General features: G+C 31.4%; 1 protein-coding gene across 2 annotated transcripts in view; it reads left to right on the top strand.

Annotated features, from left to right (window-relative positions):
- LOC114332959 (chromosome-associated kinesin KIF4) overlaps positions 1–15,883 on the top strand; it is a 137,796-nt gene that overhangs the window by 67,003 nt on the left and 54,910 nt on the right. For both annotated transcript variants that reach the window (XM_050655196.1, XM_050655197.1), the window contains exons 7-9: positions 795–1,134; positions 5,793–5,997; positions 10,746–10,904. In XM_050655196.1, coding sequence (XP_050511153.1) covers positions 795–1,134; positions 5,793–5,997; positions 10,746–10,904 — 704 coding nt within the window. The remainder of the gene's footprint in view (positions 1–794; positions 1,135–5,792; positions 5,998–10,745; positions 10,905–15,883) is intronic.

Here is a 15,883-nt window from a genome sequence, read left to right as displayed (position 1 = left end):
TGTTTTACATTTTTTAAAATAGTCAACTGAAATTTAAATTTTAAACGCGACCTACTGCGAATTCACAAACAGGAAGAATTTTCAATATTTTGTTTCGCGTTAGAGATATCGCAAAAAGTCATTTGGAAAAATTGTTATATTATTCTAACCCCCATACCAAATTTCATGACAAAATTCGAACTTTTCGTTTTTTTCAGAATTGGTAGTCAGGATCCTAAAACATGCAATTGGCAGTCCCGAGATGCAGCTCGGTACAACCAATGTCAAAGGCTCAAAACAATCTAGCCTACCTATAGCCCGAAAATATTGGAAATGCTCGCCACACGGCCGGCAAACAACAATGCTAAAGCGCTGTGCTTGTGTTCTTTTAGAGTGAGACAAAATGCGAATTCTGTTCGGCTATTTTTAAAACGCCTGCCCTAGAGTAGAGCCATCGTTAGTATTGCTACACTACGGGGAGCGTACAATAATTATTACAAATTGGGAGGTGAATTAAAAAGTAGCTTTATTTTATTTTAGATTTTAGATACTTAGGTATTGTATCAAAATTTATAAATTGCAGTTTTGAAATAAGTAATTTATATTAATAAATAATTTATTATTGTACATTTGAAGAGGTTAGGCGGCGCCTACCTTGCCTACCCTGACGGGCCGCCCCTGGTTGAAATAGACCTTTATCGGTTATTTACGTCTCGACACGGTATTAACGTTTGCCTTTGCGATATCTCTCTATTGTTTTCATCGTTAACTTGCATAATGGAAATACAAAATTAGAATAATAATTTATATTGTAGGCGGTCCAGCCGTTTGTACGCAAGAAGTAGAAGCGATCAAGAAAGAAAATATTGACCTGAAAACTAAGAAACGAGATCTTAGTTTACAGCTCGCTGCTGCCCTCTTCAACAACACCAATTTACATGAAAAAATCATCATTTTGCAAAACGCAAACGAAGTATTGAATAAAAAACTTGTGGGACTAAAAGATATCTGTGATATTACTTTAAATAGCTATAATATAGGACTTGAAACAAATAACCACGATTTATTAAAAGAAAATTTGGCAAATTTAGAGCAAATAAAGGAGCAGTTCGCTCAAATCAATCATGACCAAAAACAGACGGACAACGAAATCGCGTAAGTAGTTTCTCATTATGTTTTTTTTAACGCTTTTCTTTACTTCAATAGTTGTTTGCATCAAATCTTTAGACGTTAATTTGACTGACTTTTCTTCAATGCAAATGAATGAAAATTTGCAGACATGCATTCGCGGGAACAATACACGAATAGTCAATAAAAATTTTTTTTATGTTTATTAATCGTTTAAATAAAAAAAACGATTTTAATGGAAAATGCTTAAATTCTCTTGTTTTTTTTTTAGAATGTAGAAACTTAAAACTTTTACAGATTGTAGCTAATGATATGAACTATTCATAATTTCAGTTTTTACGTTAATTGTTTACGTTATGCTTCATAAATAAACAATAAAGTTTCAAATTTTGAACGCTCATATATTGTTTATATATAAATCGGCGTTTATTCGTGTCAAATTTCAATACGATACGAAACAAAACTTCAACCAAAAGTCGAATTAAAAAATTCGTGTTTTTAACGTAGTCTTAGAAAAACCACCGGTAGAGACGTTTTGTGCTACAATTAACATTAGAATTCGTTTTGGCGTATTAATTAAACGCTTTTCTTTAGTGCCATCGTGTGGGTCAAATCTTTGGACGTTAAATGTGTTAGATTTTTTCAATTTTTTTTATTTTTTGCTTTTTAGTTGATTTTTTATACGTTTAATTCTAGTCACTCGTAACTAAAGAAAAGCGTTTCTTAAATAGTTAGTTATGAAACAGTTCGTGAAGTATGCTTTTTGCGAACGCACGCGATGTTTAGAGCACGAGCGACAGCGGGGCGAGTGCTATACATCGCATAAGTTCGCAAAAAGTACTTCTCGCACAGTTTCATACAATATTTTATCTACGATGAACAAATAAAAAAACTGTAACTCTTCGTCACTGGAATTCATTTCTATTCTACAATTTTTAGAACTTTGACATTTAAAAATTCTAACTTCTTTCAAACCACAAAACTGTCAAAACTTATTTTGTAATTTATTGCTCACATGTCATCACCATGACAACGCGAAAGTTAAGGATATTTGATTATATGAAAGTGTGCCAAAAAACAGTGAAAAAAAGTAAATCCCATTTAAAATACATCGTTACTTCACGCACACTTTAAATCATTCACGCACTGCTATCTATAATGACAGTTTTCACAAACTAACAACTTATACATAATATGAGATAGAGTAGATAAAATATTTTTTTCATATTTTTTTATTTCATATGTTACAAGCCTTATTCTGTAACAATATCGCTGTAATAATATTGTTGCTAAACAGGTAAATTTTCATTGTATACCGAGTGTACCAATCAAACTGTGTTTTTTCTCAAACTTCGCATCACCCTGTGGAATATTCTAGCATGTATAAAATACTCAAATTAAAACCCAACCATAGCCTCATATTTTTTTAACATTCTGTTGTTTGATTCATTCACTTATATTGGACCATAAAAAAAGTTAGGTATTTTAACAATTAGCCATGTTTTTCATCAATACAGGGTGTTTTAAATAAGTATGACAAACTTCAAGGGGTAATTCTACATAAAAAAATAATGATAGTTTGCTTTATAAACCTATGTCTGCAAATGCTTCGATTCTGAGATAGAGGGTGTTGAAATTTTTCTTACAAATTGATGATTTATTTTTTGCTTTCAATGCGGTTGATATGCAAATGAAATTTGGTGAGTTTTAAGACGTAGTTATTGTACATTTTTTGACATACAAGTCAGAATTTAATATTCACCATTGGCGCGCATGCGGGTAATTTGAGCCGTCATATTACCGGGATGCGCGCCAATGGTGAATATTAAATTCTTAATTGTATGTCAAGAAATGAGCAATAACTACGTCTTAAAACCCACCAAATTTCATTTGCATATCTCAACCGGTTTTAAAGCAATAAATAAATCGTCAGTTTGTAAGAAAAATTTCAACACCCCTATCTCGGAAACGAAGCATTTGCGGACATACCGTTTATAAAGCAAACTGTCATTATTTGTTCATGCAGAATTACCCCTTAAAGTTTGTCGCACTTATTTAGAAACACCCTGTATTGATGAAGAACATGGCTAGTTGTTAAAGTACCTAACTTTTTTATCATACCACATAAGCGAATGAATCAAAAAACAGATTGTTAAGAAAACCTGAGGCTATAGTGGGGTTTTAATTTCAGAATTGTATAAATGCAGAATATTCCACAGGGTGTTCCGAATTTTTAGAAAAAGACACAGTTTGATTGGTACACCCGGTATACAATGAAAATTTACCTATGTAGCAACAATATTATTACAGCGATATTGTTAAAGAACAAGGCTATAACATATTAAAAAAATCACTTAAATCGGACAACAGGTTTAGGAAATACGAAATATTTGCCATACTTATTTAAAAACACCCTGTATTGATGAAAATCATTGCTAGTTCTTAATCTACCTAACTTTTTTATGGTCTAATGTAAGCGAATGAGTCAAAACCCAAGATGTTGAGAAAACATGAGGCTATTGTTGGATTTTATTTTGTGTATTTTATAAATGCTAGAATAATCCACAGGGTGATGCGAACTTTGAAAAAAAAACACAGTTTGATTGGTACACCCGGTATACAATGAAAATCTAACTGTTTAGCAACAATGCTATTACAGCGATATTGATAAGGAATAAGGCTATAATATATTAAAATATCATTTAAATCGGGCGACAGGTTTAGGAAATTCGAGACATTAAAAATGACCCATTTTTAAGGTATCCGGTTAATTTTGCACCCCAGTGTATATTAGTCCGTTCTTTAACGGTAAAATATTGCAAAACCTCTAAATTTTAAAGAACCGCTTGGATTGACATGAAATTTGGCATACACATAGCTAACAAGTCAAAGAAAAAAAGTGATATTGTGCCGATATGTGCTTTTGCTCTGGGGGTGGTTTTCATCCCCTCTTGGGGGTGAAAAAATATTCGTCCAAAGAAAGTCAGGAAATAGATAAACTGGCTAATTTTAAGTAACTTTTGTTTTATAGAGTTTTTTCACTAAGTCAATACTTTTCGAGTTATTTGGCAGTGAATATGTTCATTTTTTCAACAAAATAACCACGCTTTTAGACGGTTTTTCGCAAATAACTCAAATAGTAAGTATTTTGTCGAAAAAATATTCTTAGCAAAAATATAGCCTGTAAAAAATTTAAAAAAATGGTGTATACATCACGTCTCAACATCTAGTAGAAGCAGAGTTATAGGTAATGAAAAATAGGTTCATATTCGTCAAATTCGAAATGGAATACTTTAACGTGAAATAACCAAAAATGAAGCACATTTCGGGGAAAACTCATTACAACTTATTTAAAGTGTTTAAAAAAAGCTTCATTTTTGTTTTATAAAAAAAAATTCTAGCATCAAAATTAAACAAGTTACGCTCAAAATAAAGTTAGTCCCTTTTGGTTTTGGTAAAAAAATCGAGAAAATCACCCCCTAATTAGTATCTTAAATGAACTTAATCGTTACGACTTCAAAAGTTTCTTGACTCGTGTATATATTGTTTATATGATATGTAAGTTTCATCGGTTCAAAGTCCTTATTATTGAAAGGGCTGTAGTTAAAAGGGGTTGAACGAGTCACTGATCACGAATGTATGCAAATTTTGAAACACCAAATCTCAATCAATTTTTGTCTAACAGAAAAACAAAAAAATACATGATATTCAGAAAAGAAAACTTGACTTTTTTTGTTTTTCGAGATTTTTGGTATCTCTAACAATTTATAAGTTATTTTGAAAAAAAGTATATTTTTCAAAATTTAAATTTTTAAAAATTTTACTTTGAAACCAAATTTTTTCAAAAATAAGCACTTTAAATCGATGAAACTTACAGATCATATAAACACAATATAAGTAAAAGAATTTGTGGAGCGGTAACGATTAATTTCATTTAAGTTGCTAATTAGCGGGTGGTCTTCCCGATTTTTTTTTGCAAAAACAAAAGGGACCAACTTTATTTTGAGCGTAACTTGCTTAAATTTAATGCTAGAAACTTTTTGTAAAAACAGAAATAAAGCTTTTTTTAAACACTTTAAAAAAGTTATTATGGGTTTTCCCCAAAAAGTGCTTAATTTTTTGATATTTCACGTCGAAATATTCTATTTGAAATTTGGTGAATATGAATCTATTTTTCATTGGCTATAACTCTGGTTCTACGAGATCCAGAGACCTGACGCGTACACCATTTTTTTAACTTTTTTATAGGCTATATTTTTGCTAAGAACGTTTTTTTCGACAAAATACTTACTTTTTGAGTTACTTGCGAAAAACCGTCTAAAAATTTGGTTATTTTGTTGAAAAATGAACATATTCACTCGCAAATAACTCGAAAAGTGTTGACTTGGCGAAAAGGCTCTATAGAACAAAAGTTACTTAAAATCAGTCAGTTTACCCATTTCCGGACTTATTTTGGACATATGTTTTTTCACCCCCAAGAGTGGGTGAAAGTCACCCCCAGGGCAAAAGCACACATCGGCACAATATCACTTTTTTTCTTTGACATGTAAGCTATACGTATGCCAAATTTCATGTCAATCCAAGCGGTTCTTTAAAATTTAGAGCAAAAACCGTGAAAGAATGGACTATATAGGCACATTATATTTCGGTACTGATTCCCAATAATCACCATTTTTTATTTTTAGCAACCACGAACACAACAAACCATCTATGAAAGACTTTGCGGTAGGGGGACATGAACAGTCCGAAGATATTCAGGAGAAACAAGAATCGCACACAAATAGGCAGTTCAACCTAAACATTCAACTGACGGAGATTGAAAAACAGTTGAACATTAAGGAGAACTTGGCAAAAGAATTGATCAGTGCGAATTACGTTGTAGACTATCAGGTATGTTTCAGGTATCAGGTTTTTTAGAATGCATTTAAAACCCGGCTGCATAAAAACACGACTTTAATATCATTTTTCTTCTTCTTTAAGTGTCATCTCCGCAGTGGAGGTTCGCAATCATCATAGCTATTCGGACTTTAAAGACGGCTGCACCGAAAAGTTCATTTGACGTACATCCGTACCAATCTCTCAGGTTACGCAGCCACGATATTCTGCGTCTTCTTATGCTTCTTTTTCCTTGAAACTTTCCCTGCATAATTAATTGGACCAAGTTGTATCCCTCTCCACGTGTAATATGTCCGAGATATTCTACTTTTCTTGTTTTGATGGTATTTAGTCTGGGCAGATTATCGGAGAATAGGCCATTTTTGGGAAAAGTTATTTACCAGCAATTTTATTGCTGGAATAGAATCTTATGATTGTATATATTAATAATATAGGTATGCAAAGTCCGCAGATAGTGTGCTACTTTTTTTATAAACAAAATTTTCAATTTTTGCTCTATAACTCCAAAGATTTTAACTTTACACCAAAAACACCCAAATAAAAATTCACCGTAATTAAATTCTGCATAGAGACGTGTTTTTCCCAATTTACTTCGATGAAAATTTTCCCGGAAAATGCGGGTTTTTCCAACAAAATCTTTAATTTTCAACTAAAATTTTAGATAAGTAATTGTTTATCAATAATTAAATAACTTGGCAATATAAAAGCTCTTTTCGTATAGATTATAATTCCAGAAGCCGATGGAAATTGAATGAACAGTTTAGCAACAATTGAATTGTTAATTAAAAATTTACGGTCACTATAATACCCACAATAATTATGATACATAAGAATAACTATGCTTTTTGTATAAAAAGACACTGTACCTATCTAATGTACTTTACAGAATTGAAATTGAACTATTTAAGCGGCCTCAGGGATATTTTAAAATTATAAACAATTTATTAGCTTATAAACAAATAGAGTATCACAGGAAATATTAAATTAAATTAAATCATGAAAACGGATTTGGAAAAAAAGCGGCAGGACGCTTCTTTTAAAAGAAAAAACGTTTAATTGTCATGAGTGGTTCCTGAGATACAACCGGTCAAAGTTGACCGGCATTAACGGCAAAGATATAAACAGTAGGATCATAATTTTCGAACCATCAACTTTTTATTTTTGTCCTCTTTCTCCGCACTAATTTTCATATCTTTAAAATACTCATAACATATATTATTATAATAAAAACTATCAATATTACTAGTGAAAATTGCCAAAAATAGCAAAATTCCAATCAAAAATTAGGCTGGAGAAAATGTAATCTCAAAATTCAAAATTAGTATAAGTTAAAAAATACATTTTCTCGGCTTCCCATGGAGCAATTTTCTTCATTCTTTTTTTTTTGTTCCCAAGTAACTCGAGTAGAGCCATATAACTAACGCATAATTAAATGTCAAACTTGCTTTTGTTTTGTTTAAATTTTTAATTTGTTTAAATAAAGATTGTTTAAATAATTATACAGCTTTCAAATTAAAATATTTGTGTTTTTAACGGTAAAAGGCACACTTGTAGTAAGTTTACCTAAAAAAAAGTCTACAACTGGAAAAAATTTGTAGTTTTCTTTTGTTATAAATAAATTAATCTATTAAAACAAAAAAAAGCAAGTTTGACATTTAATAATGCGTTAGTTAGATGGCTCTACTCGAGTTACTTGGGAACAAAAAAAGAATGAAGAAAATTTCTTCCATGGGAAGCCGAGAAAATGCATTTTTTTAACGTATACCGATTTTGAATTTTGAGATTACATTTTCTCCAACCTAATTTTTGATTAAAATTTTGCTATTTTTGTCAATTTTCACTCATAATATCGATAGTTTTTATTATAATAATATATTATGTTATGAGTATTTTAAAGATATGAAAATTGGTGTGGAGAAAGAGGACAAAACTAAAAAGGTGATGGTTCGAAAATTATGATCCTATTGTTTATATCTTTGCCGTAAATGTCGGTAAACTTTGACCGGTTGTATCTCAGGAACCACTCATCACAATTAAACGTTTTTTCTTTTAAAAGAAGCGTCCTGCCGCTTTTTTTCCAATACCGTTTTCATGATTTAATTTAATTTAATATTTCCCGAGATATTCTAATTGTTTATAAGCCAAAAAATTGTTTATAATTTTAAAATATCCCTGAGGCCGCTTAAATAGTCCAATTTCAATTCTATAAAGTACATTAGAAGGTACAGTATATTTTTATACAAAAATCATAGTTATTCTTATGTATCATAATTATTGTGGTTATTACAGCGACCGTAACTTTTTAATTAACAATTCAATTGTTGCTAAACTGTTCATTCAATTTCCATCGGCTTCTGGAATATATCTATACAAAAAGAGCTTTTATATTACCAAGTTATTTAATTATTGATAAACAATTACTTATCTAAAATTTTAGTTGAAAATTAAAGATTTTGTTGGAAAACCCGCATTTTCCGGGGAAAATTTTCGTCGAAATAAATCGGGAAAAACACGTCTCTATGCAGAATTTAATTACGGTGAATTTTTATTTGGGTGTTTTTGGTGTAAAGTTAAAATCTTTGGAGTTATAGAGCAAAAATTTAAAAAAACACGATTTTGGGCGCCATTTTCTTTATAAAAAAGTAGCACACTATCTGCGGACTTTGCATACCTATATTATTAATATATACAATCATAAGATTCGATTCCAGCAATAAAATTGCTAGTAAATAACTTTTCCTTGTATTTTGCTAATTAGCTTAGAGTAATTTAAGATTTCCATTTCTTTATTCATCTTTCTCAGAACCTCTTTTTTGGTGATGTGTTCTGTCCACGATATTTTCAGAATTCTTCTGTACACCCACAGCTAGAATAATTCTAGTTTTTTCATTGATCCGTATTCAAGGTCCAAGCTTCCATTCCATAAAAGAAAGTCGAGAAAACGTAGCACCTACCCAACGGAACTCTTAGCTCCAATCTCTTGTACAGAGCACTTTTCTCATTTTGTTAAAATTTGCTCTAGCCTTTTCTTTTGATTTTGATTTCCTGGAAGTAATCACCTGTGGAGTTGATCATTGTTCCGACATATGCATATTGGTCGACTCGTTTGACATTGGATCCGTTTATGAAGAGATTTTCGTTATTTATTTAAGTTTTCGATATTCTCATAAACCTTGTCTTCTTGACGTTCATTGTTAGACCATATTCTTATCCAAACTCCGCTATTCTGGTCACCAGCCTCTGAAGATCCCCAATATTTTCTGCTAAGATGATAGTGCCATTCGCATATCTAATGTTGTTAATGGGAACTCTATTTACCTTTATTCCAGCTGTTTGATCCTCAAGAACTTTTTTCAAGATGTCTTCCGAGTAGGCATTAAGAATTGGCCACAACACGCATCCCTGTCTCACCCCATGTCTGATTTCAATTTCCTCTGACAGCTGATCGTTAACACATACTTTTGCTCGTTGGTTATGGTATAAATTCGATATAATCCTGAGGTCATCATAGTCTATCTTCTTTGATTACAGGACATGCATTAATTGTTCATGTCATACTTTGTGAACTGCTTTATCATAGTCAATAACACACGCAACTATATCTTGATTCTTAGACAAGGAAAGAGAGAGGACGGGTAACACTCATTTAATACACGTTCAAAAAGTGAAGCCAGTTTTGAGTGTGTTTGCCACCAAAAACATGGCGGTCACGTCAAGTATAACAATGGGTTGCCAGTGGTGGGGGTTCTTTGAGGGTTAAAATGTGATAAAAAATAGAGTAAATCCTCATCTCAAAATCGTAATAAAAACATGTGTATGTATTGAAACATATGTACGTAATATGAGCAACTTAGTAAAACATTTACCGTACACAAATTTTTCATTTTAAATTTCATTAAATTTTTCATTTCATTTTTTCATATTAAATACTCAACCTATAACAATACCCCAAAGATACGTCGCTGATCAAAATCTCTGGTGGCGGTTCGGCTTCACTTTTGGTCATAGGATTACTCGTCCTCTCTCTTTCCTTGTCTAAGTCTTGATTGACGTCCAGGTACCGTTGTGTTAGTATATTAAGTGAAAAAAGAGCTTCACGAGTTCCTAGGCCTTTGCGAAACCCAAATTCCCAATATCAATCAAAACTCAATATCATTAGATCACGTTTACTTCCGGTGATGAAAATTTTTAAATCAAAAATGAATAACCATTTTCAATTTCGTTGCAACACGAAACTACAGCCGCATAATTATTCTAGTCCAATCAGAGAGTGCAGCAAGCACTTCTACCGGTTTCGAAACTTATTAGTCTCTCATCAGGAGGCACATATGCTGCTCTCTCTGACACAACCAGGACAAACCACGGCGTGCAGTCACGGATGGCAACGAACGAAATGGCTGGGATGCCCTAGCGGCAACTGCTAGCAAAAGACTAAGTTTTCAATCTAATAGCACATAAAACAACATCAAAAAATGTTACTCTACATCCTACCAAATTGAAAACAATGGGAACCTTCTCTGGATAAAACCTCCGAGGCTTCTACAATTTGCAAGCCATAACGAATGATTAACTTCCGAATTAATTTTTTTGTTGAAAATGACAATTTTTACTCTCAAATATTATTACTAGTTATTTTTCGTAAAGTTCTTACAAAGTGCTCTATTTTTGACCAGCTCAAAAGTTAACATTGTCACCATTTCATATTGACTTCTGTATATTTATCTCTTTGTTGTAATTTTTAGACCATGGCCGAGAACGAAGCAAAGATAGAACAACTCGAGAAAGAAAAGGAAGAACTCCAGCAGATGTTGAAAAATATTGGAAATTCTGGAAAAATATCAGAGCAACGTAGAAAGAGAGTTCAAGACTTAGAACATCAGTTATCCGAGTTAAAGAAAAGGGTAAGTTAACATTAATTTGTAGTAAAAGTTACAATTTGTTGTTATTCCAAAGCAAACTTTAATCATAGATTTAAGTACAATTAAACTTTATTTCAAAGTCTTTTGTCTAAAGGTCCTAATCGAAATAACTGTGGAGTACAACCGGCCTCTGGTTCTGGTATTTGTTGACTACAAAAAAGCCTTTGACATTATCGAGATGGTAGTCATCACCAGTGCATCTTACGAGTTTTGAGAGATTGTAGAATCGACTAGCGATATTCCAACATTATTCAACATATATATGCAAATGCCACAAAAGCAATAAACCTTCACACCCAAACTCAAAAAATAAAACTAAAAAGGGGAGTTAGATAAGGAGATAACACCAAAAAATGTGCGATCTTTGATGTTCAGATCATACCATAGGGCTGGTTCTGTTTTTATAAAGGCGCTTTGCTACCGGGTCAATAAACAACTTAAACTTGAGCACCACAGAATAAAATGAATAAAATAACAGTTAAACGAGGGCGCAAAGAGGTCTACTTACCAATTCAATCCTTCATCTGGTCAGAGGGCCCTCGACTGCATTTATCGCCCACACTGTGTGCAAGTCTATATACCTATATATAACCCTATATGCCTTACAATCTTGGCTGTTAACACCAGCAAACTATCTTAGCAGTGGTTGAGTAGCAACTCACTTCTTTCGCCTTTTTCAAAAACCACTGAGTTTTGCATTACAGTTTAGCAACAATTGAATTGTTAATTAAAAATTTACGGTCGCTATAATAACCACAATAATTATGATACATAGGAATAACTATGGTTTTTGTATAAAAAGACACTGTAACTATCTAACGCATTTTACAGAATTGAAATTGGACTATTTAAGCGGCCTCAGGAATATTTTAAAATTATAAATAATTTTTTGGCTTATAAACAAATAGACTATCTCGGGAAATATTAAATGAAATTAAATCATGAAAACTGTATTGGAAAAAAGGCGGCAGTGCGCTTCTTTTAAAAGAAAAAACGTTTAATTGTGATGAGTGGTTCCTGAGATACAACCGGTCAAAGTTGACCGGTATTTACGGCAAAGATATAAACAATAGGATCATAATTTTCGAACCATCACCTTTTAATTTTTGTCATCTTTCTCCACTGAAATTTTCATATCTTTAAAATACTCATAACATATATTATTATAATAAAAACTCTCGATATTACGAGAGACAATTGCCAAAAATAGCAAAATTCCAATCAAAAATTAGATTGGAGGAAATGTAATCTCCAAGTTCAAAATCGGTATACGTTAAAAAAATGCATTTTCTCGGCTTCCCATGGAGTAATTTTCATCATTCTTTTTTTGTTCCCAAGTAACTCGAGTAGAGCCATCTAACTAATGCATTACTAAATATCAAACTTGCTTTTGTTTTGTTATAATAGATTAATTTATTTATAAGAAAATAAAACTACATTTTTTTCCAGTTGTAGACTTTTTCTAGATACACTTACTACAAGTGTACCTTTTAACGTTAAAAACACAAATATTCTCACTTGAAAGCTTTATAATTATTGAAACAATCTTTATTTAAACAAATTAAAAATTTTTGTTATAATAAATAATTTAAGTTATTATAACAAAACAAAAGCAACTTTGACATTTAATAGTGCGTTAGTTAGATGGCTCTACTCGAGTTACTTGGGAACAAAAAGAGAATGAGGAAAATAGTTCCATGGGAAGCCGAGAAAATGCATTTTTTTAACGTATACCGATTTTGAACTTTGAGATTACATTTTCTACAACCTAATTTTTGATTGGAATTTTGCTATTTTTGGCAAATTTCACTCGTAATATCGATAGTTTTTATTACAATAATATATGTTATGAGTATTTTAAAGATATGGAAATTGGTGTGGAGAAAGAGGACAAAAATAAAAAGGTGATGGTTCGAAAATTATGATCCTATTTTTTATATCTTTGCCGTAAATGCCGGTAAACATTTACTTATCTAAAAACAATTACTTATCTAAAATTTTAGTTGAAAATTAAAGATTTTGTTGGAGAACCCCGTATTTTCCGGGGAATATTTTCGTCGAAGTAAATCGGAAAAAACACCTCTAAGCAGAATTTAATTACGGTAAATTTTTATTTGAGTGTTTTTGGTGTAAAGTTAAAATCTTTGGAGTTGCAAAGAGCTTTTTGGAGAGCAAAAATTGAAAAAAACACGATTTGCAGGCTCCATTTTGTTTATAAAAAAAAAGTAGCACACTATCTGCGGACTTTGCATACCCATATTATTAATATATACAATCATAAGATTCGATTCCAGCAATAAAATTGCTGGTAAATATTTTTTCCCAAAAATGGCCTATTCTCCGATAATCTACCCAGACTCGAAATGAAGAACCACTCAGGAAAAATCCAGACTAAGAAAATAATCAAGAATATTGATAAAAAACTCTCGAACAGTTTGATGAATCTTAATAAACGGGAGATCAAAACGGTCACTGAAATGGTGACTGGACATTGCCGTTTAAGTAATCACCTGTACAAACTAGGTAAGGTGAATGAACCATGGTGCAGAAAGTGAGAAATGGATGAAGAGACTGCCATGCACATATTATGCCATTGCAGTGTGCTAGGTGATGTAAAGTAGGAAATTTACTGGTCAAATGAGGTTTGAATCAGAGAGATCCTAAAACTACCAATAAGAAAACTGTTGGCCTTCGTTGAGGCCACAGAACTTTTAGTGTTGTTCTGAAGTTATTTCCTTGTGGCATTTTTATGATTAACTATTTAGTGGGAAATAAGCCACAATTAAATTGGAAAAATAATTTTATTAACGTTTCGAAGCCCAAAATCGGGATTCGTTGTCAAAATACAGAATACTACTAAAATCAACAAAAATGTTGTTGCTAAGTAAAAAAATTCTTCTAATAATTTATTTAATCTGACTCATTTATATTGGCAATTCAGACGTATATTATACATTTTAAAGTAGAAGACTTTAAAATGATATCGCCAATATTTATGAGTTGCATTCCTGGGACGACTTTACTAAAAGATAGTTCATTCGATTACATGAAATCAATCCCAACTCAAGAATATCCGTCACAAAAAATCATAGCATGTGATTTGTCTTTAAAAAGACAAACAAATGCAACGACGACAGTAAAATTCTCGCGTTAGAGATTTCATAGTAAATCACGAGGGAAAACCAGGAAAAAACCTCGTGATACTATCCCGACATCGTAAGTATTTGGTCTTACATTTAATTTACTTTCAAAAAACTAATACTAAATTCTGACTTTAATATGTTTAAATTATAAATAATATTAATAATACATAGATATGGGCCATTTCACGAACATACGCCTGTTTTGGATTACTTCGACAACGAATATTTTACTGTGCAACATAAGAAATACGAAACTAAATGGCGCTAATAATTATTCCAATAAACAACAATGTAATTTGTAATTTACTTTGGTTCTTCTTATTTTGCACAGTAAAATATTCGTTGTCGAAGTAATCCAAAACAGGCGTATGTTCGTGGAATAGGGTATATACAATACGTAATACTAAAATATAAAATTTGTACTAACTCGATATGTTATTAACTTACTAATCGTGGTATTTTCTTTCTATTGACTTCCTCTTTCAGGATGGGTAACCACATCCTACTGCATTCTACCGAGGAATTTGCGACACAATTGGTTTCATTTAGCATAATATTAGAGCCGCTTCTTTGATTTTTCTCTTTTTACTATCTGATTCTTTCAGGACTATACTTGAATCTCTCCACTGAACTCTATGTTCATTATCCCATGCGTGTTGACATATTTGAGATCTATCAAATTCTCTATTTTTATTATTTTAAAATATTTAACGGGATGCTACAACATTCACAAGAAATAATACGAGGAAAATATCAATACCATATATTCTCCTTTTCATGACCATTTTTCAGTGCGTCACAAATTATAGAAAAAAAGGTAAGTCCGTGATAATACACATTTATGACATTTATTCTAACATGACATTTTAGTTAAATCTGACAGTTGTCACATTTTATTTTCAATTTGGAATAAAAACAAATCAATTGTGTCTATTGCATTTATAAAGTGGTATTTTCATTGATTTGTATAGTCTTATAAATTGTACAAATTATGTTGATAATATTATTATTTTATTTAATAAATAATTATTTTTTGATTATGGCGCCATCTATTGACAACTAGAATAATCACCGAACTAGAATAATTACCAAAGTAATCACCGACGTGCCTTTTTTTCTGTCATATACAATTTAATGCGTTAGAGAGAAATCGAAAAACTGTTACACACTGAAAAATGGTCATGAAAAGGACTATATTATAAAAGGACTATCCGAGAAACTTAAAACAGTAGGAAAGAAATTCAACATTTCAACAACATTCAAAACAACAAACACATTGGGATCTATTCTATCTAAAACTAAACCTAACAATGAACAAGAAAGAACAAAGAATTGCATTTATAAAATACCTTGTGAATGCGAACAATTTTATTTAGGTGAAACATCAAGACCATTAAACGTTAGAATAAGTGAACATCAGTCTTATATTAAAAATAGAGAATTTGATAGATCTCAAATATGTCAACACGCATGGGATAATGAACATAGAGTTCAGTGGAGAGATTCAAGTATAGTCCTGAAAGAATCAGATAGTAAAAAGAGAAAAATCAAAGAAGCAGCTCTAATTATGCTAAATGAAAACAATTATGTCACAAATTCCTCGGTAGAATGCAGTAGGATGTGGTTACCCATCCGGAAAGAGGAAGTCAATAGAAAGAAAATACCACGATTAGTCAGTCAATAACATATCGAGTTGGTACAAATTTTATATTTTAGTATTACGTATTGTATATCTATGTATTATTAATATTATTTATAATTTAAACATATTAAAGTCAGAATTTGGTATTAGTTTTTTGAAAGTAAATTAAATGTAAG

The sequence above is a fragment of the Diabrotica virgifera genome, chromosome 7, assembly GCF_917563875.1.
Source record: "Diabrotica virgifera virgifera chromosome 7, PGI_DIABVI_V3a".
In the NCBI taxonomy this organism is placed as follows: Eukaryota; Metazoa; Arthropoda; class Insecta; order Coleoptera; family Chrysomelidae; genus Diabrotica; species Diabrotica virgifera.
Note: the sequence above shows the minus strand (reverse complement) of the source record. Positions and strands in the feature narration are given on the sequence as shown.